General features: G+C 39.9%; 1 protein-coding gene across 5 annotated transcripts in view; it reads left to right on the forward strand.

The window, feature by feature from the left end:
• Positions 1-429: 429 nt before the first annotated feature.
• Positions 430-27,781, forward strand: part of ssp3 (short spindle 3) — an 86,708-nt gene continuing 59,356 nt past the window's right edge. Inside the window, exons 1-15 of one of the 5 annotated variants that reach the window (XM_028179535.2) lie at positions 430-783; positions 2,683-2,840; positions 3,281-6,067; positions 6,398-6,527; positions 7,066-7,244; positions 8,026-8,115; positions 8,585-8,743; positions 9,420-9,590; positions 9,809-9,967; positions 11,130-11,278; positions 12,447-12,771; positions 13,538-13,552; positions 13,652-13,761; positions 13,837-13,957; positions 26,405-26,580. In XM_028179535.2, the coding sequence (XP_028035336.2) occupies positions 699-783; positions 2,683-2,840; positions 3,281-6,067; positions 6,398-6,527; positions 7,066-7,244; positions 8,026-8,115; positions 8,585-8,743; positions 9,420-9,590; positions 9,809-9,967; positions 11,130-11,278; positions 12,447-12,771; positions 13,538-13,552; positions 13,652-13,761; positions 13,837-13,957; positions 26,405-26,580 (4,814 nt within the window). In that variant the 5' untranslated portion in view covers positions 430-698. Of the gene's footprint in view, positions 784-1,042; positions 1,302-1,349; positions 1,484-2,682; positions 2,841-3,280; positions 6,068-6,397; positions 6,528-7,065; positions 7,245-8,025; positions 8,116-8,584; positions 8,744-9,419; positions 9,591-9,808; positions 9,968-11,129; positions 11,279-12,446; positions 12,772-13,537; positions 13,553-13,651; positions 13,762-13,836; positions 13,958-26,404; positions 26,581-27,781 lie in introns of those variants that run through there. The other 4 variants (XM_089739012.1, XM_089739011.1, XM_089739014.1 and 1 more) reach the window with 4 other exon arrangements.

A 27,781-nucleotide genomic window follows, 5' to 3' on the forward strand; every position in this document is an offset into this window, starting at 1 on the left:
GATAGAATTTTGAAAGAAGTATGTAAATTGTAATATAATCATATCTACATTACACAGACAAAAATTAAAGAATTGCTAAGAAAAATTAATTTAAACTTTACTCATGCATCATCATCGCATCAGTTGATGTAACTTAACTCTACATGGGAGATAAGCTCACTGATGCATCTGATGTGCCTGAAATATATTAGTAATAATAATGGATATATTATTATAAAAATGTAAATACATAATGTCTCTTGCATGATTAAAACTAGTTTTCATTTTATTATGTTTATGACTCTCCAAACCTATAGAAAATAATATAAAAATCATATAATATCCATTCTTTATTTATTTATTTTCGTTATTAATAGATGCATTAATATGTTTTATTTGGAAATAGGTAAACAATCGATAGGTAACAAAATATACACTGCACACAGCTGTGCATCGTTTTAAAAATCTGGTAACATTAGTAACTTTGCTGTCAAATGCGAATTGTTATGAAAATATCTGAGAAATAATTTTTTCTCTAATTTTCTCCGTTACAATAACTTTAACCGTCTATTTTATTTATTAATTTTGATAACTCGAAACTATAAAGTGGCCTTGCTTTTAATGTTCCCAAAGAGTAGTAAAAGTTGCCTTACATTTTATAGTGATGCGTGTTGGGTTTTCTTTTTATTTCCCTCATAAAATATTTGTTTGTGGATGAGATGGAAGAGGTACGGCAGCTGGTGCAAGAAGAAGGCAGGGAAGCCAGGAATCTAGTTGCATTTCACGTAGCGGTGGACACACCGAGTAAGTATAGAAAAAAATATTCATACCGTTCTTTTTAATCGGTTCTCGCGTTGATATTCGTGGGCGTTTATATTTTATACATAACGTTTAAGTTGTGAATAAGGAGCGTCTGATGTTTACTAAACACTAAGGTCAAGCTCTAAAAAATTTTAACTCATGAAATCTCCAAAATGCGACACACATATGTGACGTTTTTTTGAATGCTATAAACAATCGGAACTTTCTTAATAATAATTGGCGCTTAAAGAAATCAATAATGTTTATTTTTATCCCTCTGAATTATGTAAGGTTGTGTGGGAACCTACCACCTGCTGCCTTAAAGGTCAAGGGAATTCAGATCAATATATTTTATTATTCTTAGCTTATGTCTCTGTGCAGCACTTCTTTTTGTAGCATTGTAGAAACATACATATTTGGACAACATTTAAGCCAGCTTTTGATTATTATTTTTTGAAAATACTTTGTCTATTAATCTACTTCAAATAAGTAAGAAGTTATCATTTACCTGCTTGGAATAGGTAGAAATTTTAACATAATTGTACCACTTTGTTATTAATTATATCTCTTTATTAAAGTACCAGTGTTCCCTATCAGGTTGACCCAATAATTTGTGTGTCTCAAATCATTAACTTTAATATTTTTTTCTCAAGAGGATGTGGGCCCGTTTCCCGCATTCGGCAAATATTTATGTGACAAAGAGGTTTGTTTGCTTATTGTCTGGGTGTATTTTATTTATATATTTTATTGAATGTGTAAGTCAGTCTCAGGTACCCACAATGTTTCCCAATATTAATTTGGAGCTGGACGACTGTGCATGATTTGTGTCCAAGTTATTTATTTATTTGTGCAATTGGATTGTATCTCTTAACTCAAGTGAGCTGTGAGATCATCAGTTTCATTGTGAGTGATGTAAGCAGTTCTACTGTAGTATTGTTAAAAAAGCTAATAATAAGTATGAATCATGATACAATCTTGAGGTTAATTTTCATTAGCCGAATTTGTTTAATATATGTAATTATTTTTATCAGATATATAATAAAAATATTTTTTATTAAGTGCTAATGGGCAGTCTACAAATATTACATGTGTAATCAAAAACTAAAAAGATTGAGAATTTAAGAATTTAAAAGAAACAACAGTGGTCAAATTTTTTTTTAATAATGCTAATAATGCTAAATATCTAAATATAGATAAGCTATTATTAAGAATGATTCACAATATTTCATTTAAGTTAATGAGTCAGACAAATATAAGATTTGAAATTACAATATACATTAACTTTGTTATTTAAATGTGCACTCCTCAACTGTAAAGGAATTACATCAGTTAACTATTTACTTAACTTAAAAACATGTAACTTAAAGGTTATTAAATTACCATTATATTAACATAATGTAACACATGGTATTGCCTGTTTTTTCAGATATATATTTGTGATAAATTCTCTTTAACTGTAAATATAGTTGACATAGAAAATAATAGTTAAAGTCTGAAATTTGATGTGCGCTATTGACAAATTAATAATCATGACCATTGAAAAAAAAAGTATATTTCCATCTGTTTTGATATTAACCAAATTAGCAATAAATATATACTAAACTAATATTTAATTGCTTTTAACATGTCAAGGACCAATTGTAAATCTTAGGTTTCAAAAATCGTGTGATGCTTCAGGCTGATTTCCTAACAGCTTATTATATCACGCTATTAAATTCAGAATCTACGGTAGGCAGCGGCTTGGCTCTGCCCCTGGCATTGCTGAAGTCCATGGGCGACGGTAACCACTCACCATCAGGTGGGCCGTATGCCCGTCTGCCTACAAGGGCAATAAAAAAAAAGGAATGTAAATTCATCAAACCGGTAATTAAGCATTCGATTACTACATGTATTTATTGATAGTATCGCGGGTGCAAACCCGTAAGCCACCACGCTCAGCGCCACCCCGCCGTCCAGTTGCTCGACCCTCGCGGCTACGGTCTGCCTCCGCTGGACGAGACAAACGATCTGAGCTCCGTGCAAGATACTGGGCGTTGCTTTTTGGAGACCTTCAGAGGGCTGTGAGTATTATCAATACTAGCATTGCTTGTTCATTATCATCATCATCTAGTAAAAAACTACTGGCTATAGATTTTTGAAGTGTTCTTTGGAATTGAAGTTTTTGCTTCCAACTCTTATCTGCCCAGGGTCAAATATCCGTCCAATAAGCAGAAAAACGTTACATAAGTCTTGCTTGTGCGTGGTATATTTGATAAATCATTTATCTGTTTGTCAAGTAAATATGTATTAAGTATCTGTGGGCAGGCAGAGATGACTGCCTCTTGCGAATATAGTAGTCGAACATTGATCCTCAATAGAAATCAAACCTGAGCTTTGCATTATAAAAAAAATAAGTCAAAATCACAGAGTATGTTAAAAATCAATCAGGCCTTATTTATTTTGATATTCATAGAATTAATGCGAAGTCCTACTTAAATTCATTGCGAAATCTCTTGCTCAGATTGGTGAAATCTACAACACGGTGGAAGCACACGAAAATCTAAACGAATGTCAAGAAGTAATACTTGTTTTAGAGAACTACACGCGAGATTTTAAAGCATTAGGTGAATGGTTCAGACTCAAATGGGAATATGATAACACGCCTCCGCCACAAAGACCTCAAAGTCTAGCATGGGAAATTAGAAAAACAGACTTCGTTCGTCCCGAGTCCCGACGCACTCACTCCGTCAAGAGCTCTCCTTCAGTCTCTGGAAAAAATAGCCCTTGTCTCTCTGGTCACAATACTCCGAGCGGAAAGAATAGCCCGAATCTCACCGGGAAAGCTAGTCCAGGAAGCGGGAAGATCAGCCCACGCGTTTCAAGTCATCCTACCACTAGTCCTAAGGCGAATGTTGAATTTTTCAGCAGTAAAATAGCAGCTAAAATTTCTCCAATCGCCAAGGATACGATACGACTATCTGACATAAAAGAAAAGGAGAGTAAAGACTCTGTTAATCAAAATTCCGTCAGTGAAGATAGTAATGTATTTATTCAGAAAGAAACGTCGGAGAATAATATTAAAACTGTTGAAGTAGGTAGAGCTAAAGAGATCGCGAATGTCAGTCCGAAGCACGTGATCCTCAAAACTACAGCAAAAAATGATAGCAAAGAGATGAAAACTAGCGAAACGATCTCGGAACAAGCTAAATATACCATAAGTAAACTCGACGCCATGGAAAACGAGTTTCTAGCAAAACAGTTAATAGTGAACGTCGCTAAAAACCAAAACATGTTGAACAAATCTAAGGAAAACGAAATTGAAAAAATATTTAGTAACACCAATACAATTCGCATCGACATGAAAGAGCCAGAGAATCATAACGGTGTAATTATTAAAGTCGAGGAGATTAATTATTTAATTGACGAAAAGCAAAGTTTATCTACGGAATCTCCAGCAAAATCCGAAGATAACTTCGGTGACGTTTCAAATGATAGTTTCAAGTCAAACGACGAGAAAATAGTTCATGAAAAGACCGACAAAAATGTTGATGCCAAAGAGGATGAAAGCCGTAACTCACCGGATCACAAGAATAAACATTCCTTTCTTCCCGCTCTTGAATTGGCCGATCTTGACCCCATCGACAACATGACGCCTAATTTAAAAGAATCTAAACTAGAACTTGGTAATAAAGATGTTACAAATGGATATTTAGATTCATATAAAGACCTCGAAACGGATAGGGATATCATGAAAAAAGAAGAAATGAAGAAGCCTGAATCAAAAACCGAGGTTAAAGTCCTTAAACCAGCTTATTCTCAGGCAGCTGCTAAACCAAAACAAACACCAGTAAAACCTGAAGTGAAAACTCCAACCAGAGTCTCCAACCTTCCTAAGAGTAAAGCTCCCTTAGAAATACGACCGGCTACAGCACCCAAAACTCCGAAAATGCCTAAAAGAAACCAAACAAGTAAATGCAGCTATCCCTTCAATCTGACGACCGGTCGAACTAGCCTATTTGATCCAGCGACGAATAAAACAACTCTCAAGAAACCCGTTCGACACATGGGTGCTGGTGACTCCAAGCCACCTACAAAGCCGGACACCAAGAAACCTCCACTTAGACCGACATCCCTGAAAATTAACGAAAAAGGTGATAAATCTGAGAAGTTAAATCCGACGCTAGAAAAAATCAAAGACTGCGATGAGTACAGTAGCTCTGATACAATCGTAACACAGATCGATATATCGCGAATCGAATCTAGTGAAAGTCTGAAAACCTTGATTCCGGAAGACAATGTTGGGAATTCCGTTGAAGTTCTCAATGTTGACAACAACGATAATGAGGGCTGGTTGACTGTTAAGTCAAAACGATTGAGTCGCGAATCAAAAAAGCAATCAAGGTCACACTGGGCCAATCGTTTCAACCAGCCGTCTGCTACAACCAGCTTACCGACGCTTATGATCGAATCGCCCAAACAAGAGTCTAATCCCATTGTAACTTCAGCGCACAGAGCTAAGTCTGAGCAGCCTCAATTTAACTTGGAGAACGCTCCGAGAGAACAGAAATCTTTTGCGCCCGAACCTGCCATAATAATAAACCAGAAATGTATTGAGGAAATGTCAGATTCGAACGTAAAGTCTGATGAAGAAACAAATTCCAAAGCTGAAACAGCTATCAGTCCGGTGCCGAAGTCATCAGAAGCGTATTCACCGGACCTTCCTAAATCGAAGGAAGATTATTGTAATGCCGCTACGAAATCGGCCGACGAAAGCTCACCGCCGCTACTGAAATATGTGGATGACTTGCAAAAGTCTGATGACCCGTCGATAATCCGTCAGAAATCCGATGTGACTGGCTTGAAGACTCGTTCAGCCAGAAACAAAGCTATGCGCAAAGGCAAGGCGAGGGTACGAGACGACATAGACCTGACCTCGAACAGACTCCACTCGTCTCTAGAAAGTCTCACGACTGCTCTGTCCCGCTCCCAAGAGAGCACCGAAGATATGTTCGATTTCGACAAATGGAAGGTGGAGTTCGTGTCCACGTTCAAATATTCGGACGACGACGATCAAATGACGGATCAGAATGACATACTGCAGACGGCCGATCCGTCGGAGATGTCGGAGATCGCGGAAATGACCTCGCAGATCGAGGAGAACGAGCGGAAGATCAGCTTGGCTCTCGACTTTCAGTCCGAAGTCGACCAACGGAAGCTGAGCGAGGAAGAGGACCTTCTCAATCGCCAGATAATGGAGCTGCAGCAGGTTTCCGATGTGGATCTGGATACGGAGACCGATGACACGGAGGTAATTAGATTAAATAATGCCGCTTCATTAATGTGTTTTTATTTTATTTACTGGTGGTAGGGCCTCTAGTGAGTCCGCACGGGTAGGTACCACCACCCTGCCTGTTTCTGTCGTGAAGCAGTAATGCGTTCCGGTTTGAAGGGTGGGACAGCCGTTGTAACTATACTGGAGACCTTAGAACCTTATATCTCAAGGTGGGTGGCGCATTTACGTTGTAAATGTCTATGGGCTCCAGTGACCACTTAACACCAGGCGCTCTGTGAGCTCGTCCACCTATCTAAGCAATAAATAAAAAGAGTGACACGGTTACTTAATAATTGTATCGTACAGACAGACGCAGAGCTGGTGTGCGAGGGTGCAGGACTGGAGGAGCAGTACGAGTCGGCCCTCGCCTCCATGTCCTGGGCGGAGCGAGTCGACACCCTCGGAGCGCTAGAAGCTCTCGTCGCCAGAGACCCAGGTAACACAAGCTGCACAAGCACTGATAAACGCTGTACTATCACCGATATAGCCGCGACGTGTATATACTACAAAATAAACAAAAAGAAAACTGAATTCAATAACATAAATCAACATAGTTTTTAGTATTTCTTTTTATTTTAAAGCAGGTAGCCTTATTTCAATTTAATCAAGTTTTGATGACTAGCTATCGTTGATAATGTAATGATGTATATTGGTGATAGAACGTCTTGTGAGTCCGCACGGGTAGATACCACCACCCCGCTTATTTCTGCCGTGAAGCAGTGATGCGTTTCGGTTTAAAGGGTAGGGCAGCCGTTGTAATAAAGAGTAAGAGTAAAGTAGTAGTAGTAAAGAAAAATCAATTTTACGTCTATAAACATTGAGTTTGTAGTACAACATGTACATGTACTAAGGAGAAAGTTCGTGTGTCTATACTCTGGCTGACCACATTAGTTTATAACATATTGGGCCATAACACATTGGTCCATAACATATTGGACTAAAACACATTGGACCATAATCGGGCATCGCCACAGGTCGAGCCCAGCAGCTGCACGCGAAGCTATCGCAGAGCATCAAGCGCCGCGGCAGCTTCCAGGACGCCCTCAGGAGGCTCCAAGCTAAACAGGCCCGGGCTGAGAGACAGAGACTGGAATATCAGACGGAGAGAGCTAAGAAGATACACCATCTTCTTGCTAGAGTTGAAGAAGTCAAGGTGAGGATTCAGTGCAATAATCGTTTTTTAGTTTTTAGGGTTGAGGAAGGACCGCCGATGTTTCCACGAAGGGTTTCCTGGTCATCTGTCACATCTTCACCTTAACCTCCTGCTCGCCTCTTCTTCGAATCCTTATAGAGAGTATTAGGTGCTTTTAGAATCAGACTACGATCTGATCTTTCAAGATGAGTACGAAATTCACTTGCAATGCCTATAAGACCTCGTGCTAAGGATGTTCGATGTTGGAAAAACATCGATAATGGCATCGATAATGAGATCGATAGCAGAACATCGATTCTCGATGTTTATTAAGCACAACATATCGATATCAGCCAACATCGATGTTTTTTGCAAACATTGATCAATTAATAAAACAACCATAAAATCACAACGTTTTTATAATTCAACAAAACGAAAAATAAATTAAAGATATCAGGGCATAAGTACACGTTACAAGTTCCAATACTTTTTGTGAACTGACTGTAAAAATAGTAACTTGGAAAGCGCAGAATCTTTTAACCTATTGCGCTGTTGATATAGAGTTGAACCAGCCAGCAGAATTTCGATGTGTGTCCGTGACATCGTGTTTTATATAATGCAATATCGATGTTAAAACATCGATGTTTTATGTTTTAATATCGATGATCATGGAACATCGATCATCGAGCATCCCTACCTCATACATAATCGATAATAACAAAGTACTTATTTAATGTTCCCATGGAGTGCTTGATGAAGATTCGTCAGTGATAGCTTTTAATAGTCTATGTCTCCATTTCAGGTAGCCAAAAATCAATTGATCGAAGAGAAAAGACTGAGAATGGAACAGAGGCTGCAGAAAGCGGCCGAGAACAGAGACCAGCATCTCAAGGTATTGATCGTGATAAAGTAAATAAATAATATCATACATTTGTCACTCGCCTTAAAATTTCAGTACGACAAAAGTGGCAATCGAACACAAATTGATGTCATTTAAGGCAGAAGTCAACGACCTAGTGCGGCAATATGAGTCAGCTGATTTCGTGTTACCTCCGTTAACTCACACCCGGTTTAAATAAAAGTGCTTATTGGAGCTCAGTGGAGGGAAACTTGATCACCATACTTCACCTGTGTGCTTCTGTCCCAAGATTCAGGTCCCTCTTCAAGTCCGTGCTCCCTCGGCATTGTGGTCTCCGTGAACGACTCTCGACTTTAAGGCGAACGACAAAAGGAAGATTTTCCATCGAGCGGATGTCATTGTGTCAAATCATGTTGTATGCGCCCTATGCATTTATAAAAATACATGTCTAATGTACACAGTTTCGTGAATTATTAATGCAATCGTTATTTCCGCATTCAAGGACATAGTACGTAAAGCTCACGACGAAGAGGAAAAGCTCCGCGAGATAGCTTTCATCAAGCAGCTGGAGGCTGAGAACAGACGCCACGAGTTTCTGGACCAGTGCAGGTCTCAGAACACCAGGCTGAGACAGATGAGGCGAGAGCGACTCACTAAACTCGTGAGTTTATTTATCACTCCATTATCCTGATCCCCCGAGTGCGACGGAGAGGGCCTCTCTCGCTGTCTCGCTCTCTCTCTCTCTCGGACTTCGATCTCGGCTCGTGCTAGCTTGGTAATCTTCATTATGCGTTAAATAAAGACTTTAAAAGTTTACAGTGTTGCCATAAAGCTATCCAAATAGAAAAACGGGACATGTGTTGCCTGATTTAAAATAATTTTGTAAAAAAGTGGAAAAATCCTAATAGTGCTTACATCCCTTCAGACATAAAAAAAAACTAATTTGTGAAACACTTAACAGTGCTGATGACATCTGAAAAACAACATTACAGTGGCCACAATTGTTGTAACTGCTGTACGTTCATTGATCGAAATCCGATCGTGTCACTGACGCTTTAAGGCTTAGATTCATTTAAGTATTCAATCGTGAACATTTGTTGAGTACGTATTTCATTAGAAAAATTGGTACCCGCCGGCGGGATTCGAACATCGTTGCATCGCTCAACACGAATGCACCGGACGTCTTATCCTTTAGGTCACGACGACTTATATAGGACCACTGATGTATGTAAAATCATCGTTCAGTATCAGCAATAAAGGCTATTATTCTTATTACTATTAAATACCAGTAATTAGGCGGTAATACTACTGTCTGTTGACGGCACGTTGCGTGTCAGGCCGCCGCAGCAGCGCGGGAGGCGGCGGCGGGGGCGCGGCGGGCGGCGCTGGAGGCCGCGCGCCGGCTCAGGGTCGCGTCGCTGCTGGAGCGGCGCCGCCAGAGGGACGCCAGGGTGCTGTCCCATCGCGAGCTGCTGCACCGCGAGCGCTGCCACGCCAACCGGGAGAAGGTACGAAGTGAAACTTCTTTAGAATCGTCATTTCAAACTCTAACTCTAACTCATTTCAAACTAATAGTTATATGAGTGTTGGACTCCCTACACCAGTTGCGGGGACGTTAATGATGAGAATCTTTGTGGGGTGAGAAATAATAATGTTAATTTTAAATGCCCAGTGAAGCGGACGGGTACAGCTAGTACATTTATAAGTTATTGTTGTCCTCTTGCAGGCGGAAGGAGTGAAGTCTCGTCTGTCCGCGCTGGCGGCGGCCGCCGAGCTCGAGGCGGACGCTCTGAGGTCTCGCATCCGGGACAAGCAGGACGCCACACAGCTCCGGCTGGACCGGCACCTGCAGGCCATAAGGGACCGGGCCACCACCAGGGTCGCGGTAACTATATACTCCAATATCCGTGGTTATAAAAACTCTAGGCGAAAAAATTGAAAACAACGCTATCTCTTTTTTACTGGTCATAGGACCTCTTGTGAGTCCGCACGGGTAGGTACCACCGCCCTGCCTATTTCTGCCGTGAAGCAGTAATGTGTTTCGGTTTGAAGCGCGGGGCAGCCGATGTAACTATACTTAAGACCTTAGAACTTATGTCTCAAGGTGAGTGGCGCCTTTGCGTTGTGGACGTCTATGGGCTCCAGTAACCACTTAACACCTGGTGGGCTGTAAGCTTGTTCACCCATCCAAGCAGTAAAAAAACTCTTGACCGACCCTCCGGTATCCGCGGTCGTCAAAACTTTAGGCGAAGAAATTGAAAACAGCGCCATCTCTTGACCGACCCCACTAAAACTGTTGGGGTCCAAGAGGAAGTTTATAGAGTTCCAAAAGAGTATGTTGTTTGAGCACCTTTATTATGTTAGTTAAGTACAAATGGTATAAATATATTATAGTGGTATAATTATAGTGTCTTAACTAGTACGTGTTGCTAAGTGCACTGCTATACAAGAATATAATAAAATAATGTTACACCACAAAGACGACGCACGGCGCGTCAATGTATTGAGTTAGGTATGTACAAACCGTACAACAACTTTACTTTTTTTTAAAGGGATTTTATGACCTGGTAAGTAAGACCTTTAAGTCATGTCTTATTTAAAATTATATTTTTATTTTTGTGAAAACTGATAATATAGGGTGAAATGAAATAAGATGAGATAATATGTGATGAAACATAATTTCAGTATTAAAATGGTGGTCATTTACTGAGATTTTTTCAGTGGACTTTTTGGAGGATCCCGAGAAGCTACTTTCAACGTTTTTGTTTCATTTTCCCACATTTGTGCACTGTCACAGATATTAAACAGTCAATAAACCACCGTTATTACACATTTAAATCTGAAAAAACATTAAATAGACAAAATAAAATAAAACACATAACATCGCTCTTCGCGTTTCCGCCAAAAAGTCCATCCGCGGTTATCAAAACTTAAGAGTAAAAAAATTTAAAGCAGCGCCATCTGTTGACCGAACCCATTATCACTTTAGATATTACGTGAAATCGTTTGTATACATAACAAACACATATAATATTTATTAACCGCAGACAACATCAGAGAGTCAAGATGAGAAAACGAAAGAGGAGAAAGACATTAAGGAAGCCGCCGAGCGAGTGGAGCGGGAGAGGAGGGACCGGGAGAAACAGAAGGCCATCAAGAAGAGAGCCAGGAAGGTCAAGCAGAAGCTGCTGTCCACGTGAGTACGCCAGGACTGCTCCGTCAGAACAACACACGTGTTGAGACTGTTCAGCCATTAGCAATTTTAAGAATAGATTGGGGAAAAAGTTTCTTCGAATTTTTTATTGCTTTTACCCATCTGGTGGCCGAGCTCACAGCCCACCCGGTGTTAAGTGGTTACTGGATCCCATAGATATCTACAACGTAAATGCGCCACCCACCTTGAGATATAAGTTCTAAGGTCTCAAGTATAGTTAGCATAGTGTAGTTTTGCCATCACGTGGCTGCCATTCTGTTATAGTCTAAAGTCTGTTATAATTTGTGTGGTGACCTTACCTTACCATCAGTTGGGCCGTATGATCGTCTGCCTACAAGGGCAATAAAAAAATGTCACTTGGAAATTGATTCTATACAAAGTCGTTGATTTAAAAATGAATACTGTTTTTTAATGAATTTTGTTTAGATGTCACGACCTGGTAACGAGACCTTTAAGTCAAGTTTTATTTCTTCTTTTTTTCAGTTGTACGAAAAATTAAATAAAGTGAAATTAACGTGAAGTTGATTAGTTTGAGACTAATCAATTGGCATGAAATTAAATGAAAACGAAATCAGAATGCAATGAAATATAGTCTCAGTAAAATAGTGATTGCTTACACGTTTTCAGTAGACCATTTGAAAAAATTCAAGAAATTATGCCCAGCGGCCTTGTTTCATATTCTCATTTTTGTGATAATGATGCTAAACATAAAACTAAACATAGCAGCAAAACTGAAGAAGCACTAAACTAACAAAAACAATACATATAAATAAAATTAGTGCCTGTTTGTAGTATTGAAATAACCGCTTTATACTACATTCATATGAATATATACATATACAAATATACACCAAAATAACATTTATTATTATTTTTGTCTGTCTGTCTGTCTGTTTGTTCCGGCTTATCTCCGGAACGGCTGGACCGATTTTGAAGAGACTTTCACTAATAGGTAACTGATGATATAAGAATAACTCTGGCTACTTTTTTTGAGACTAGTTTCGCCCCGCTGCTTCACCCGCTGTACGATTCAATAATAAGATTTCATGTTTCCGAAGCGAAGCGAGGGCGGGTCGCTACTAATACTTTTAAGTTCACACAAATTCTCTCTTCACGCTCCCGCCAATAACTCACTAATTCTCATTGCCAGGAGCGACGACATCGACCTCTCCGACCAGAACGACCACCCGTCCGGCAAGATGACCAAGGTCATCAACCAGATATCGGCCATCATGGCGCCGCTGCTGGAGCCGGGGCTGGTCGCCAGGAAGCACCACAACGGCTTCGAGGAGGAGGTGGTCAGAACGAAGAAGAACAAGAAGAGCAACAGGCTGAGCAAGAGCGGTTCCGTGTGTAGTTCCGGCAGCGACCTCAGCCGGGCGGGGGCGGAGCGCGGGGCGCCGCCCTGCCTCGACGTGCCGCTGCTCGAGAGGCAGCTGAACGAGCTGCACCGCATGCTCGAGAAGGTCGACAAGGTACCGGCCCCTGGCTCTCAAACTTTCATACTCAGTGACGCACTGACACACTAGATTGTAGTACAATTGACGTCTAGTAAAATAATTTTTGAAGTGCAACTTCTTTAGGTGCGTTGAGAGTAAAATTTAAGTTAAGTCTAGTAGATAGAAAATATTCAATTTAGTAAGAGCTAGAGTGAGAACCACTCGACTGTGGAGAGAGGGACAAAGCGAGCTAGGTTGTTTCACTTATACACATTGTGTTTATAGTTCCTGTAGATGGAAGTAACATATCAACTATCCTATATTTTATTTTTATTGAAGTATTTAAAAAAAACAATTTTCATAGAAAACCACAATACTACACACGGGAAAAGAAGTTACACGTTACACGCGCATCATTTTTTATATAATGTATACTACCAACACATACAAGAAGGAAATTTCCCATGTTATTTTAGGCGCGTTGAGGGCAGAAAATGTTACTGAACTTTGTTTAGTTTGCATCATTTATATATGAATATTTATGTATGAGAATAACCAGGCTCTTGTTTCAAAAGGTCGACTAGGCTTGGAGAGTACTCTATTAAATAATATTTACATTCTTCGACTCAGAATTAAATCTCAAAAGCAGCCACTTTACTATGTGTATGTATGTACTACCGGCCCCCCCCACACAGTCGGGGGGACCCCGGGGGGACGCTTGATCTACTTGAGTATTACTATGGATCACATGTAACATAAAACTGCCTTTTTATTTAACGCATTCACACGTTTCGGACACAAGCTGGGGCATTTGAAGGTGAGCTTAAACATTGTATTTTGTTCGTAGTTCGCGAGCGATACAGTTTTTCGGTTTTTGTGGTCAAGAACGACTAAGTTGTGAATGTTTTTCGGCCAGGAGCTACAAGAGAAGGCAGCGTACCGCAAGATCCAAGGTCTGAAGGTGGTCGGTCAGATGCTCGCCGTCGCCGCCGAGAGGGAGGACGTGGCTCCCCAGTTCACCACCAAGTGAGTCGGTCGCAGGGTTCAATGGCGTGAGTTTTGGCGGCAGTCGCGTAACCAGAGCCCGGTGCTGGTCCGCAGGTGTCTGAGCGCGGCCGTGCAGTGCGTAGGCCGCGCCATGGGCGTGTGCAGCCGCGGCTCCGTCGCCTTCGTGTGCGGCGCCACGCCCGTACACCTCGCCACCATCCTCACTGGACTGCTCGTGAGTACCGGGGGAACGGGGGACGGGGGGACGACAGTTAACCTCGCCAAACTTCTCATCGACCTGCTTGTGAGTACTGGGGTACGGGGCGACAGGGGGGACAACCGTATTCACAGTATGGATGAAGACTTAAACCCTGAAGAGTGATAGAACACAATATGTGTAGGAACGGTAAGAACGGAACGTTTGAAAAGAGCGTAGAACGGAGCGTTAAGATGTGAGTGAGAGAAAACGGTAAGAAAGGGAAATGAGAATGACAGAGAATAGGAAGATGGCGATGACGGTTAAAAAATGAGCAAAGCGTTAATAGCGTTAATTAATTTTTAATTATTATTATAGTAGTAGATTTCGGAACAGTGTAACTTTTATTTTATGCAATTTATTAATTAATTATTCTAGAATTTTATATTTGAATTTCTCCGTGCTGTTTTAAAGTATTGATAACAGCGCCATCTAGCGACACATTTGCCGTACGAGGCATTAAAGTAACCCATTGACAATAGATGGCGCTGCTTGTTATGAGATTACTTATTTTAATACTATTAATTAATTTTAATTTAGTATTAAATGAATAAAAGGTCCTAAATAGTGTGTCCTAGATTTCAGTAAACATTATTTTTTTTAAAGATTTTATTTAATTAATCAGCCAATAGCTTATCTTCTGTCTATATTTTTATTTCTGAGCGGTCGGTTCTTTTGATTATTCATTTGTTTACATTAAATAGAATAACCTAACTATTACAGTTTGTTGAGGTTTCTGTTGGTATGACCCGATTACTTTTTATGGATTTTTACAAGGTGTATTTCATTCGCAAGTACATTCAATTATTGATACGTTAAATGATTTTTATCAAATTTTGTTGAGGTATTTTTAAAGAACCAATTATTAACACCGCTTATTGTGTTGCTTAACTCTTTTAGTGCTGAGCTTATTTTGCATAAATTGCTAAAGGATTTTTGAAAAAAATTACTTAACGAAAAAATTCTGGCATTGCTCTGACGTCCGTGAGCGACGGTAACCTCTTACCACCAGATGGGCCGAATGCTCTTCTGCTTACATAGGCAATAAAATAAAATGTTTAATTATAAATGTTATTGACTTAACTGTGCAATAGTCGGTATTTCGACAAGCTGCACTTTATACGCATTAATAGAGAGTCGATTTATCGACGGTTCGCGATCAAAGGGTTAAACTCGAGATAAAACCGCAGAAGTAGTTTTAATTATGTCTCCCGCTCGCGAAAATCGAACACTGTATTTCGCAACACTATTTTTAAAAGGTTTTAAAAATGAAATGGAGTTTTCAACATTAAACATATTTGCATTGTTCAATACTAGCTGACATCGGTGACTCCAAAGTGGAAAGTGCTATCCCCTCTTTAGTTAGTGTTATATCCTTCTAGCCCACTGATACTCTAACCGGATCTTCTCAGTGGGTCGCAATTCCGATTCGGTAGTAGATTCAGCGAAGCACTGCTTTTGCTAGGGCTAGGGCTACTGTTAGCAAGTTCACTCAGGTCGAGGCCGTGAGCTGACTTACTAGTCCGGGTGTATCTAGAATAGCCTCTTAGGCTACCGGCGAATTGGTAGAAGAAAAAATATTCTTCTTTTTTTCTTTCTTTTATAGCTTAGATGGGTGGACGAGCTCACAGCCCACCTGGTGTGAAGTGGTTATTGGAGCCCATACATCTACAGCGTAAATGCGCCACCCACCTTAAGATATAAGTTCTAAGGTCTCAAGTATAGTTACAACGGCTGCCCCGCCCTTCAAACCGAAACGCATTACTGCTTCACGGCAGAAATAAGCGGGGTGGTGGTACCTACCCGTGCGGACTCACAAGAGGTCCTACCACCTTCTTTTTAAATGTCATGTTCAAAATTCTGTAAAATTGAAACGCAGCTTTTTTACATAAATCTTTCGGCGCGCACTGCGGTACCGTAAGTTTCGTGTAGTCGGTGTGGTGGAGCTCGATGGGGTTTAGTCGGTAGTCGGTTCAGCGGAGCAAGTGCCTGGCGCGCCTTTTTCAAGGCGTAGTCTCCTGTGAGAAATTGGAGGAGGTGGAGGACCTCGGTCCTTCTCCCCCTCTTCGTCTCAGGAGGCGCCAGAGTCCAACATAACCCAGTTCGTTATCCCCCTCGACCGGGTATCCGTAAATGGATTCCCCGGCGTAAAAAAAAAAGGATTTTTTACATAAATAGAATATCGTTTTGAACAAAACGTAAAATACTGAATGGCGCTGTTGTCTTTACCCTCATCTTCACGTCAAGTGACGAGTGCTACCCAGGTCACAGGCCCAGAACCCCGCGCGGACTTTACACATGGTTTTGTGACACCCACCGACATAGACAATGCCATACTCACACACCAGTCGGTAGCGAAAGATTATCCAAATAAAAACATTCGCTTACGTAGGGAACGTAAGATAGCATTAAGTAAATTGAACATTCGTTTTTATGTAGAAAAAAAAAAAAAAACGCCACCCCCTGCATATATAAAAATTGCGTTCGAAAAAGGGGTAGCAAACTTTTTCCGGCCAGTTAGTTTTGATGTCCTTCAATCAGGAGTCGACGGCTTTAGTGTCCTTGTTTGGTCTCTCCCGCCGGTCGGGGTAAAAAAGTTTTGTACGGGGTTAAGGTTGATTGGTTTGCACGGAGCCACCAAATAAAGCTGTTTGAATCGGACACGCAAAGTTTATCGCATTGGGTAACTTCTGAAGTCGTCGTGGCCTAAAGGATAAGACGTCCGGTGCATTCGTATCTATCTAGCGATGCAACGGTGTTCGAATCCCGCAGACGGGTACCGATTTTCCTAATGAAATACATACTTGACAAATGTTTACGGTAACATCGTGTAATAAAAACCAAACCCGCAAAATTATAATTTGCGTAATTACTGGTGGTAGTATTTTTTTATTATTGCTTAGGTGTGTGGACGAGGTCATGGCCCACCTAGTGTTAAATGGTTACCGGAGCCCATAGACATCTACAACCTAAATGCCACCGCCTACCTTGAGGCATAAGTTCTAAGATCTCAGTGTAAGTTACGGCTGCCCCGCTCTTCAAACTGAAACGCATTAATGCTTCACGGCAGAAATAGACGGAGTGGTGATACATACCCGTGCGGACTCACAAGACGTCCTACCACCTGCCACTATTTACTATGCACTACCGTTGCTTGATTAGTAGAGAATGCCTTAGGCATGAAATCGGCCAATGTAAATACATACATGAAGAGTAATAAGTAAATAAGTAGGTACATTTAGTGTCATCGTCCCGTATTAAAAGTGGCACAGTCGTTTTGCAATGAAATTGAGACGCGGACCTCATGCCTCAAGATGGTGCTGGCAGCAAATTAAGGTCTATGTCCTCTCGTGACCTTGAAGCACTGAGGTTGACTACACACAGAGTGCAAAAAAAGAGGGAAACTTTTTATTTATTTATTCTAATTAAAGTTAATTTTGAGTGAATGGCACAAAACGTATCTTACTCTTTTTTTGGGTAAGAATCTCTTCAACGTTAAAGGAAATATTAATGAGACGAACGTTCGAAATTCTATTAATATTTCTAAAATTAAAACCCATTAAAAATCGAGTTATTTAAATATTTTACGATAAGATCACAGACGAAATTTTATTTATGTTAAAAAAATTTATCGAATTTAGATCTAACTGATCGCAATAAAAATAAACAATTATAATCTTCTTTGAATATAAATTCGAAATTAATTAATTAGTAGAAAACTATTGAACTCCGAATATCGTATAAATAATTAAATAGCAGCTTGAGAAGTGTGGGTGAGCTATAAATGAATTGTAATGACATTTACTCGCTTTACAATCCAGAACCTATAAATTCTTCATGGTAGAAATAGAAACGCCGGGTCCTACCCGTTCTAGCTTTCCTACCACTAAAGGCAGTTTTTTTCTTTCCTACGTATGCTGATAGATAGCCTCGATCAGCTTCTGTGTAGGTGAGTTCAAGGGGCTCAAACCGGGTGTGTTGCTAATATTGGCCCTAGCAAGAGCCGTGCTTCGCAGAATCTACCACCGGATCGAAAAAGCGACCCACTGAGAAGATCCGGCGAGAAACTCAGTGGGCTGTGTCTATGGGTTAATTCATTCGTCGTGCCCTTAGTCGCAAGCGACGGGTTCGACGAGTGCCGGTGCCCGTGGTACCTAAAAGCACCGTTAATGGATCGGGAGGATCCGTAATGACGTGTTTAGGGCGACGTCGACTGTTTACCATTCGGTCTACAGGATCGGGTATAAAAGGGCAGCGGAGACCAGTCTTTGTATAGGCAATAAATGGAAGGAATATTTTCATTGTTCCTTTCGGCGTATGTGTGGACTTAATTCGGCACTTTGAGAACCATCGTTTTACGACATTAGGGATGTCACATGCGAAAACATAATATGCAAAATTGATGATGGAATTTTTTCGCGTTAATTTTTCCCAGTCTCACATTGGATGTTTGTTGAAAATGATAATGAGATTATTGCTAAAATAAATAAAGAGTCCCGATAATGATCTGTGATGTGATAATTAATGATAGATCAATGTTATAGTCATAGAATTATTATGTTGTGCACGCGTCTGGAATGTATACATAATATCACGTTATTTTGAAAGACGATATGTGTAAGAGTGGAGTGAGCGAAGAAATGGTATATGATAGAGGAGTATGGAAGGAGATCACATGTTGCGCAGACCCCAAGTGACTGGGAGAATCACAGGAGAATGGTGATGACGTTATTTAGACGTCTCGAAGTCCGTAATTACGACTGGTGTATTAAGCTCACTCGGGTGTCACCATTATCACTTTTCCCTCGAACCAGATACCCTTTTCCATTAGAAGGAATGGACAGCCGGTATTGAGATTTAGACCTCATGTTTCAAGATGGGTGACGACCTTTCTGTTAGCATCTATAGGGTCACAACTCAATATCGTACATAAATGTAACACTATATGTGGGGAATACATTGTTTTAACAAAGTACATTTATTTAGTTATAATCGATTGACCACGATGAAATCAAACTGGTAATGATTATCAGAATAACTTAGAATTGTTAATTAGATTGGGTAAATTAACTAACTGTAACTATACTGAGACCAAAGAACTCAAGGTGGGTGGCGGCATTTACGTTGTAGATGTCTATGGGCTACAGTAACCACTTAAAACAAGGTGGGCTGAGAGCTCGTCCACCAATCATAGTAATGAGTTCCCGGGGCCCAAACCGAGAGCGTTGCTAACACTGGCTCTAGCAAGAGCCGTGCTTCGCAGAATCTACCACCGGATCGGAAACGCGACCTACCGAGAAGATCCGGCGAGAAACTCAGTGGGCTAAAGTTTGTGTTATGCACTAGGATTTCTGCTTTCTACCAGTCCAGGGATACCCAAAGCGTACCGAAAGGCCTCGGACCTTTTAGGGAGCTAGGGTATGAAAAATATTCAGGTCCATTAAATTCAAACGTGGGTCTACGAAAGTTGCCTACGGAACAAATAAGCTCAGGAGCTGCCGTAAAGAGTAGTAATTTTGTATTTTCGTATTGAATTACTTTCTATGTGGTTTTTGTGTTAACATAAATAATCTTCAGTGAGCACTGAAACTGGTTTGTAAATACTTTAAACTTTAGAAAACTTAATCGTCGACCTTAAACGTAATAATAGTTGATTTATTTTATAAGTAGCCGCGTTCCGTAGGCGACTCTGTGCCTATTCCATTAGCGTGTACTATAATATATAATAATTAGGTTGGCAGCCCTGCGCTGTGAAATACGGTAGCGGCGCGAGTGGGTGAGCGCCCTAAAAGCGACGCTAATGCATCTTTGTGCTGCGTTTACATTTAAGTACTTTACTTGAACACGACGTGCTAGTGAAGCTTACTTGTCTAGTACAGTAGTCGTATGGCAAATGTATGTTTGGAGACTCCAAAATTTTTTTTTATTGCTTAGGTGGGTGGACGAGCGCACAGCCCACCTGATGTTAAGTGGTTACTGGAGCCCATAGACATCAACAACGCAAATGCGCCACCCACCCTGAGATATAAGTTCGAAGGTCTCAAATATAGCTACAACGGCTGCCCCACCCTTCAAACCGAAATGCATTACTGCTTCACGTCAGAAATAGGCAGGGTGGTGGTACCCACCCGCGCGGACTCACAAGAGGTCCTACCACCAGTAATTACGTAAATTATAATTTTGCGGGTTTGATTTTTATTACACGATGTTATTCCTTCACCGTGGAAGTTAATCGTGAACATTTGTCGAGTACGTATTTCATTAGCAAAACTGTTACCCGCCAGCGGGATTCGAACACCGGTGCATCGCTCGATACGAATGCACCGGACGTCTTATCCTTTAGGCCACGACAACTTCTTAGTACACCCATTGTTTTGGCTCATTCTATTGTGATCTCTAAAGCTAATGAAGTTATTTAAAAAAAAAGATGTGTGGTGTCGTGGGTCACCGGATAGGAACGAAGTTCCTTGTTATAAAAATAATAATTTTAAATTCTATTCGAGGTATAAAGAAAATAAAACTGGAGGTTTCGCAACAACCCACGGTCATTCGGTAACGTGCGAACTTATTGTGGTACACTTCATTCACGGTTGTTTGCATAAGAGTTAGTGTATTGCGCAAACGAACGCTCTGAGATCGTGGTCACTGAATGAAAAAAAAATGTTATTTTTTGTACGTTATTACAAAGTTAAGTCGTACACTGTGTGCATTACTAATAAAAATCTTACGTTACGGACGTTTTTTCCCGGTTAGGGTACCTCTCCGCATCGTCCAATAAGGAACTTCGTTCCAAAACAAAAGACACATTGAAATGTGCTTCGAAAAGTAAGACCTTACTTTGCGTTTGTGTATGACACAATTCAAGTAATTAACCTCACGCACTCGACTCGCTACCGTTCCGTAAGTGCAATGAAAACTTCAACCTTCTCTCGAATATGTATTAATTTTTGTTACTTTTAAGCGATAAAAAACGCGGTGTCCTCGATAATTAGGCAGCAACCGGCTCGACGACACAACTTCTCGCTGTAATAAACATTGTCGCGGCCCAATCTTATCTTTACGGACTTGATTCAGCAGAAATATGTGTATCGAATTAGGCTCTAAAAGCATTTTTTTTAACGAAGTACATTTATTTATAATCGATTGACCACAATGAAATTGGTAATTATTATCAGAATAAGTTATTATAATATGTACTCAACAAATGTTCACGATTGTCTTCCGCGGTGAAGGAATAACATCGTGTGATAAAAATCAAACCCGCAAAATTGTAATTTGCGTAATTACTGGTGGTAGGACCTCTTGAGAGTCCGCGCGGGTAGGTACCATCGCCCTGCCTATTTCTGCCGTGAAGCAGCAATGCGTTTCGGCTTGAAGCGTGGGGCAGCCGTTGTAACTATACTGAGACCTTAGAACTTATATCTCAAGGTGTGTGGCGCATTTACGTCCTAGATGTCTACGAGCTCCAGTAACCACTTAAAACCAGGCTAAGGTCTAAGCAATAAAAAATAAAAATCAATAAAAATTGTCAATATTAACGTGAGTCTGTGATATTTCGTTTATTATTATCGAATTAATATTTGAGTCGTCTATTATCAAAGGCGGCAATCTGACTTTTGGACAATGATTGGTAAATCAGAAAAACGAATTATTGACTTTGTATTCCATTGGCAGTCACAAAACTCTTCGGAACGACATCTTAGATAAATAACAGGTTAACTATTAACCTTTATTTAATGCAGGTTTTGAACCGTATTCTTTGAAGGAGACGATTATATTCAAATAAATCTGTATTGACATATCAATAAAAAATTTTTGTCCAAATGTACAGATTGCCGCCTTTGATAATAGACGACTCATTTGCTCAATGAACACCCATGGTTGGACGTCTAAATTGACTATTACAAGCGTCGCCATTTTGTTTTTAATTTTTATCATAAATCTAGTTCTTTACGACGCAAAGCCTTTTGTAACATTGTCCCGATAACATCTCTGGTCGGGTTCGCGACTTTTTACTCTCGTAACGGTTTTGATAAGGTCACTTTGTTGATTTTTTTTTCTTCTTATGGTTATTTGAATTGCGACAGGTGAATTTCACTCAAAGCAATTTCGAAGAAACCAGAGAATATAGCAAGTGTTACCGAAAATGATATTTTACGGCATCTCTCCGAGATAACTTCGTCTTCTCGCATTAAAACTGTATAACCTCAAATTTACTAATTTTACAGGAGAGTGTTTTAAAGGTTTAACATGTGATATTTTTAATAGTAATCATCTTTGCAACATTTACTTTGTATTTTTTACCTGATAAATTATCTGTCTTTTAAAGTAAGATAAAATTATGTATTAATTTTGATAATGGTAGTCAAAATATAGGTAAATTAAAAAAAAAACAAAACTAAAACTAAACTACGCTCTTTTGACAGTATTTACGAGAAAAATACTGGTGATACTAAATGATTCCGCATTTTAACTCAACTTTGAATATTTTTGGAAATTGTACACTTTTTACTGGTGGTAGGAAGGACCTCTTGTGAGTCCGCGCGGGTAGGTACCACTGCCCCTCCTGTTTCTGCCGTGAAGCAGTGATGCGTTTCGGTTTGAAGGGTGGGGCAGCCGTTGTAACTATACTGAGACCTTAGAACTTCTATCTCATAGTGTGTGGCGCATTTACGTTGTAGATGTCTATGGGCTCCAGTAACCACTTAACATCAGGTGGGCTGTGAGCTCGTCCACACATCTAAGCAATAAAAAAAAATCAAAGAAAAGACGACTTGTTTTATTAAGGATACTTTAGTTGGTTCGATTCCCTGTCGTAGGTAAGTATCTTACAATCTATATTATGAAGGATAATAAAGGAGGCGATAAAATTTATATTGCTTTTCGTTTTATGTTCATTCGAATAACTTCCTTATTTTGCATACAGATTTCATTAACATTATCTGTATATATGTTTTAAATTTAATACATGGATATCGACCAGCAAAACAGTACAGTTAGAGAGAGAGAGAGAGTTTTTATTGCTTAGATGGGTAGACGAGCTCACAGCCCACCTGGTGGGTGGTTGCTGGAGCCCATAGACATCTACGACGTATATGCGCCATCCACCTTGAGATATAAGTTCTAAGGTCTCAACTATAGTTACAACGGCTGCTCCACCCTTCAAACCGAAATGCATTACTGCTTCACGGTTGAAGTCGTCGTGGCCTAAAGGATAAGACGTCCGGTGCATTCGTATGTAGCGATGCTCCGGTGTTCAAATCCCGCAGGCGGGTACCAATTTTTCTAATGAAATACGTACTTAACCAATGTTCACGATTGACTTCCACGGTGAAGGAATAACATCGTGTAATAAAAATCAAACCCACAAAATTATAATTTGCGTAATCACTGGTGGTAGGACCTCTTGTGAGTCCGCACGGGTAGGTACCACCACCCCGCCTATTTCTGCCGTGAAACAGTAATGCGTTTCGGTTTGAAGGGTGGGGTAGCCGTTGTAACTATACTGAGACCTTAGAACTTATATCTCAAGGTGGGTGGCGCATTTACGTTGTAGATGTCTATGGGCTCCAGTAACCACTTAGCACCAGGTGGGCTGTGAGCTCGTCCACCCATCTAAGCAATAAAAAAAAATAAAAATGGGCAGGGTGGTGGTATCTACCCGTGCGGACTCACAAGAGGTCCTACCACCAGTAAAATAAGCTTTACGTAGGTAATTATTGGCTTTAAGACGTTTTATGAACTCGCACGGATATGCTGCATCATCCATCCTATTCCTGTCGCCAATCAGACATGCATTCCACGTTGATATATGGTACAATAATAATTTTATACATTTTGTAATTACGAAGATTTGGAGTGTTACAACTTTATGAACCCGTAGACGTCAGAAGGTTCGTCGCGGGATCTTCTCAACGGGTCGCGATTCCGATCCGATAGTAGATCATTCGCGATGCAGCTGCTCCTGAGTTGTTAGGTCTCCTTTGGAGGCGCTCGTGTAGTAGTTACCAAATCCTACCTCTCCTAGCTGAACCTTTGCTCGCCCACCTGTCCTGGTGAAACTGGAAAGGCCTCCGGGCCACCAGTAATACTTTAATCATTAAAAAAACCGTCACAAGGTGAATATCGGGACGACTTAAGGCCAGAATTACAATAGCGGTTTCGTTCATTCGTTTTTCCACTCGCATTGACATTTAAGCCTCATGCTTAAAACTGAAATTTTATTTAATTAAACCTGCCCGCAGAACCTGATCTTTAACAGTTGACCTCAAAACAATGACCCTCTTTGAATTCCGTATTTTTTTTCTATTTGAAAATATTAACCGCTAAAAATGTCATCCTAAGGATCGTAATAGCGTATTTTGCTTTTTAATACGCTTTTATTAGCTTCAGACGTAGGTATGTATGTTTGTAACGGAATCTTTGAACATGATTTTGACCCCCTTCAAAACGTCGGATTAACTCGAAATGTGGTATACTTATTAAAGACCGGTGACAATTCAATACTAAAAAAATTGAAAAAATTGAAATTCAACTAAAAATGAAAAATAAACAATAGTTTAAAAAAACTTACAAAATACGCTTCTATAGAAAATCCAACAAAAAAAATAGAAAATAAATTTTAATAAATTTGCATTAAAAATAGTGAAAGAAAAAATGATTTTATTGTATCAGTAGCATGGCATGGCATGGTATCAGTATTTATAAATATTTTATGAACAGATATGATTAGAAGGGCTATTTTAACAATATCCTGAAAAGCACCCCAAGCTTTTTTACAATAAAATCATTTTTTCTTACACTAACTATGAAACGGCTCGAACGATTTTCATAAAATTTAGTATACAGGGGATTTCGGGGGCGATAAATCGATCTAGCTACGATTTATTTTCAGAAAATGTTGTTTTATTCGTGTTTTCAATAATCAACTCTTCCCGACATCTATTGGCGAATAATAATACTATTTTTCTTAATTGAGGGCAAATAACCGCTTTAAAGATACAACAAGATAGCGTTATCAAAAAAAGAGCAAAGCTCGGTCATCATCTATTAACTGTATTATGTGTTAAGTTTATTTTTGTTCCGTCGAACGCTTGTCAAGTGATAAAGTTGTATGTGAACGCGGCACGCGTCTAATGGACCGGCCCTATTTCGTTTCTATGTGATGTAGTCGGATCGTAAACGACGTACAAACGCACGCGACTTTACTCGTGTTATTAAACTATGTATTATTATGTTATCTATATATATAAAAATGAATTTCTGTCCGTTAGTCTCGCTAAAACTCGAGAACGGCCGAACCGATTTGGCTGATTTTGGTCTTGAATTATTTTTGGAAGTCCAGAGAAGGTTTAAAACGCTCGGAACTAAATAAAAATAACAATTTTGTTTTTCCTTTGATGTGTCCCCCGTCGGACGGATTCCTTTTGTTTGTTTTTAAGTTTATCTTATACAAAAGCTTAGGTCTTTTATTTATCGATTGAGGCACTACGAAGTCTGCCGGATCAGCTAGTTTTATAATAAAAATATTTACGGAGTAGGTACTCTGTTCCTTCAACTGCAAAATGAAATAAATTACAAATAAATATCATTGAAGTTATTACGATTACCAGTGGTCCCGCAGTAGTCGAAATTCGACTATAATTAATTGAAATTATAAGTTAGAACATTATTCTGGTTCTATTGTCAAATACTATTATTATATTTCTATAGTGACAGATTTCGCCAAGAAAGTCAAACAATATTAATTTATTCTGACTATTATTGACTGCAGACTTTAAGCAATAACAAAAGTTTGACAATAAACAAAGAGTATGTGTGTGTGTGTGTGTGTCAAATACAAGGTAGTGTGTGTAATGTTTTTTTATTGATTTAATGAATACTTCAGGCATCATTTAAAAAAAAAATAACATTCTGCACTCCTCTATATTCTCTATTAGTGTGGGAAATTTCATAATCCTCCGTCCGCGCAATTTTCGTAAAAAGGGGTACAAAGTTTTTCCTTCACATATTAATATATAGATATGTTATTTTATAATACAAATATTTACGGAGTAGGTATCCTGTTGCTTCTTTCTTTCTTTATTTTTTTATTGCTTATATGGGTGGACGAGCTCACAGCCCATCTGGTGTTAAGTGGTTACTGCAGCCCATATACATCTACGACGCAGATGCGCCATCCACTTTGAGATATCAGTTCCAAGGTCTCAAGTATAGTTACAACGGCTGCCCTAGCCTTGAAACCGAATCGTATAACTGCTTGACGGCAGAAATAGGCAGGGTGGTGGTACCTACCCGCGCGGACGCACAAGAGGTCCTACCAACTGCAAAATGAAATAAATTACAAACAAATATCATTGAAGCTATTACGATTATAAAAATTACATTCAAAGTCTAAAAAAAATAAGGTTTTCTTTCCCTCAACAGGAGAAAGATCTAGAAGCAGATCATAAGGAGTTGGAGTTAGCGAAGCAGGTATCGGATTGTCTCTCAATCGGACTGGACTCCGTGCTGTGCGCGACGCGGCTATTTGTGGAGCGACGAGGATTCGATGATGCACGGCTGCTGGCGACCTTGAGGAGCAGAGCCCACACCATCATCAGGTAAGTGGAGCAGATTACCAATTCCACTCCAGAGTATTATAAACTCTTCCTCTAGTTCTTTTTCTTTTAAGCTGGTGGTAGGACCTCTTGTGAGTCCGCACGGGTAGGTACCACCACCCTGCCTATTTCTTCCGTGAAGCAGAAATGTGTTTCGGTTTGAAGGGTGAGGCAGCCGTTGTAACTATACTTGAGACCTTAAAACTTATATCTCAAGGTGGGTGGCGGCATTTACGTTGTAGATGTCTATGGGCTCCAGTAACCACTTAACACCAGGTGGGCTGTGAGCTCGTCCACCCATCTATGCAATAAAAATAAAATAAAATAATCTTGTCGTTACGAACTCGACGCGGGTATACTAATCTCTACATGTAAAAAATTATATTTGTGTATTTTGTTTGTTGATTTTTGTTTTTGACATTTAGGATTTTTTTTATGGCAAAGTGCCATCAATCTACAGTAACGTAGTTATAGGGATAGTTAATTTTAATAAACAATCAACGGATCCAAGGTAAGGTTAGGTACAGTAGCGCTCGAATGACAAATAACAATTATAATCGACCTCAATCGGACGTACCCCCATTGGTGAGGAAGTTGTACTTAACAAATGTTCATGATTGGCTTCCACGGTAATTTGAGTAATTACTAGTGGTAGGACGTCTTGTGAGTTAGCACGGGTAGATATCACCACCTTTCCTATTTCTGCTGCGAAGCAGTAATGCGTTTCGGTTCGAAGAGCGGAGCAGCCGTTGTAACTATACTCAAATTTTATATCTCAAGGTAGGTGGCGGCATTTACGTTGTAGATGTCTATGGGCTCCAGTAACCACTTAGCATCAGGTTGGTCTTGAGCTCGTCCATCCACCTAAGCAACTCAATGAAGTTGAGTAACTGCTGGCCATCTTCAAAACTGGAAGACAAGCACGATAGAAACATATTGTTTGTTATATTCCTACTTGGGCAATACGTACTATCGCCTGTGGAAACAAGTTTGTTCACAGTGTGCTTTTCCTACCTAATTACCAGTGAACTCGGGGGTTATTCAGCTTTTGCCGAGCTGGTGAGCTGACTGAACTCTGAGATACTAAGATCACATTTGCCCTAGCAAGAGCAGTGCTTCGCTGAATCTACCACCGGATCGGAATCGCGACCCATTGGGAAGATCCTGCGAGAAACTCAGTGGGCTGTATCCGTGGGGTGCTCAC

Source organism: Bombyx mandarina, chromosome 28 (genome assembly GCF_030267445.1).
Source record: "Bombyx mandarina strain Sakado chromosome 28, ASM3026744v2".
Lineage (NCBI taxonomy): Eukaryota > Metazoa > Arthropoda > Insecta > Lepidoptera > Bombycidae > Bombyx > Bombyx mandarina.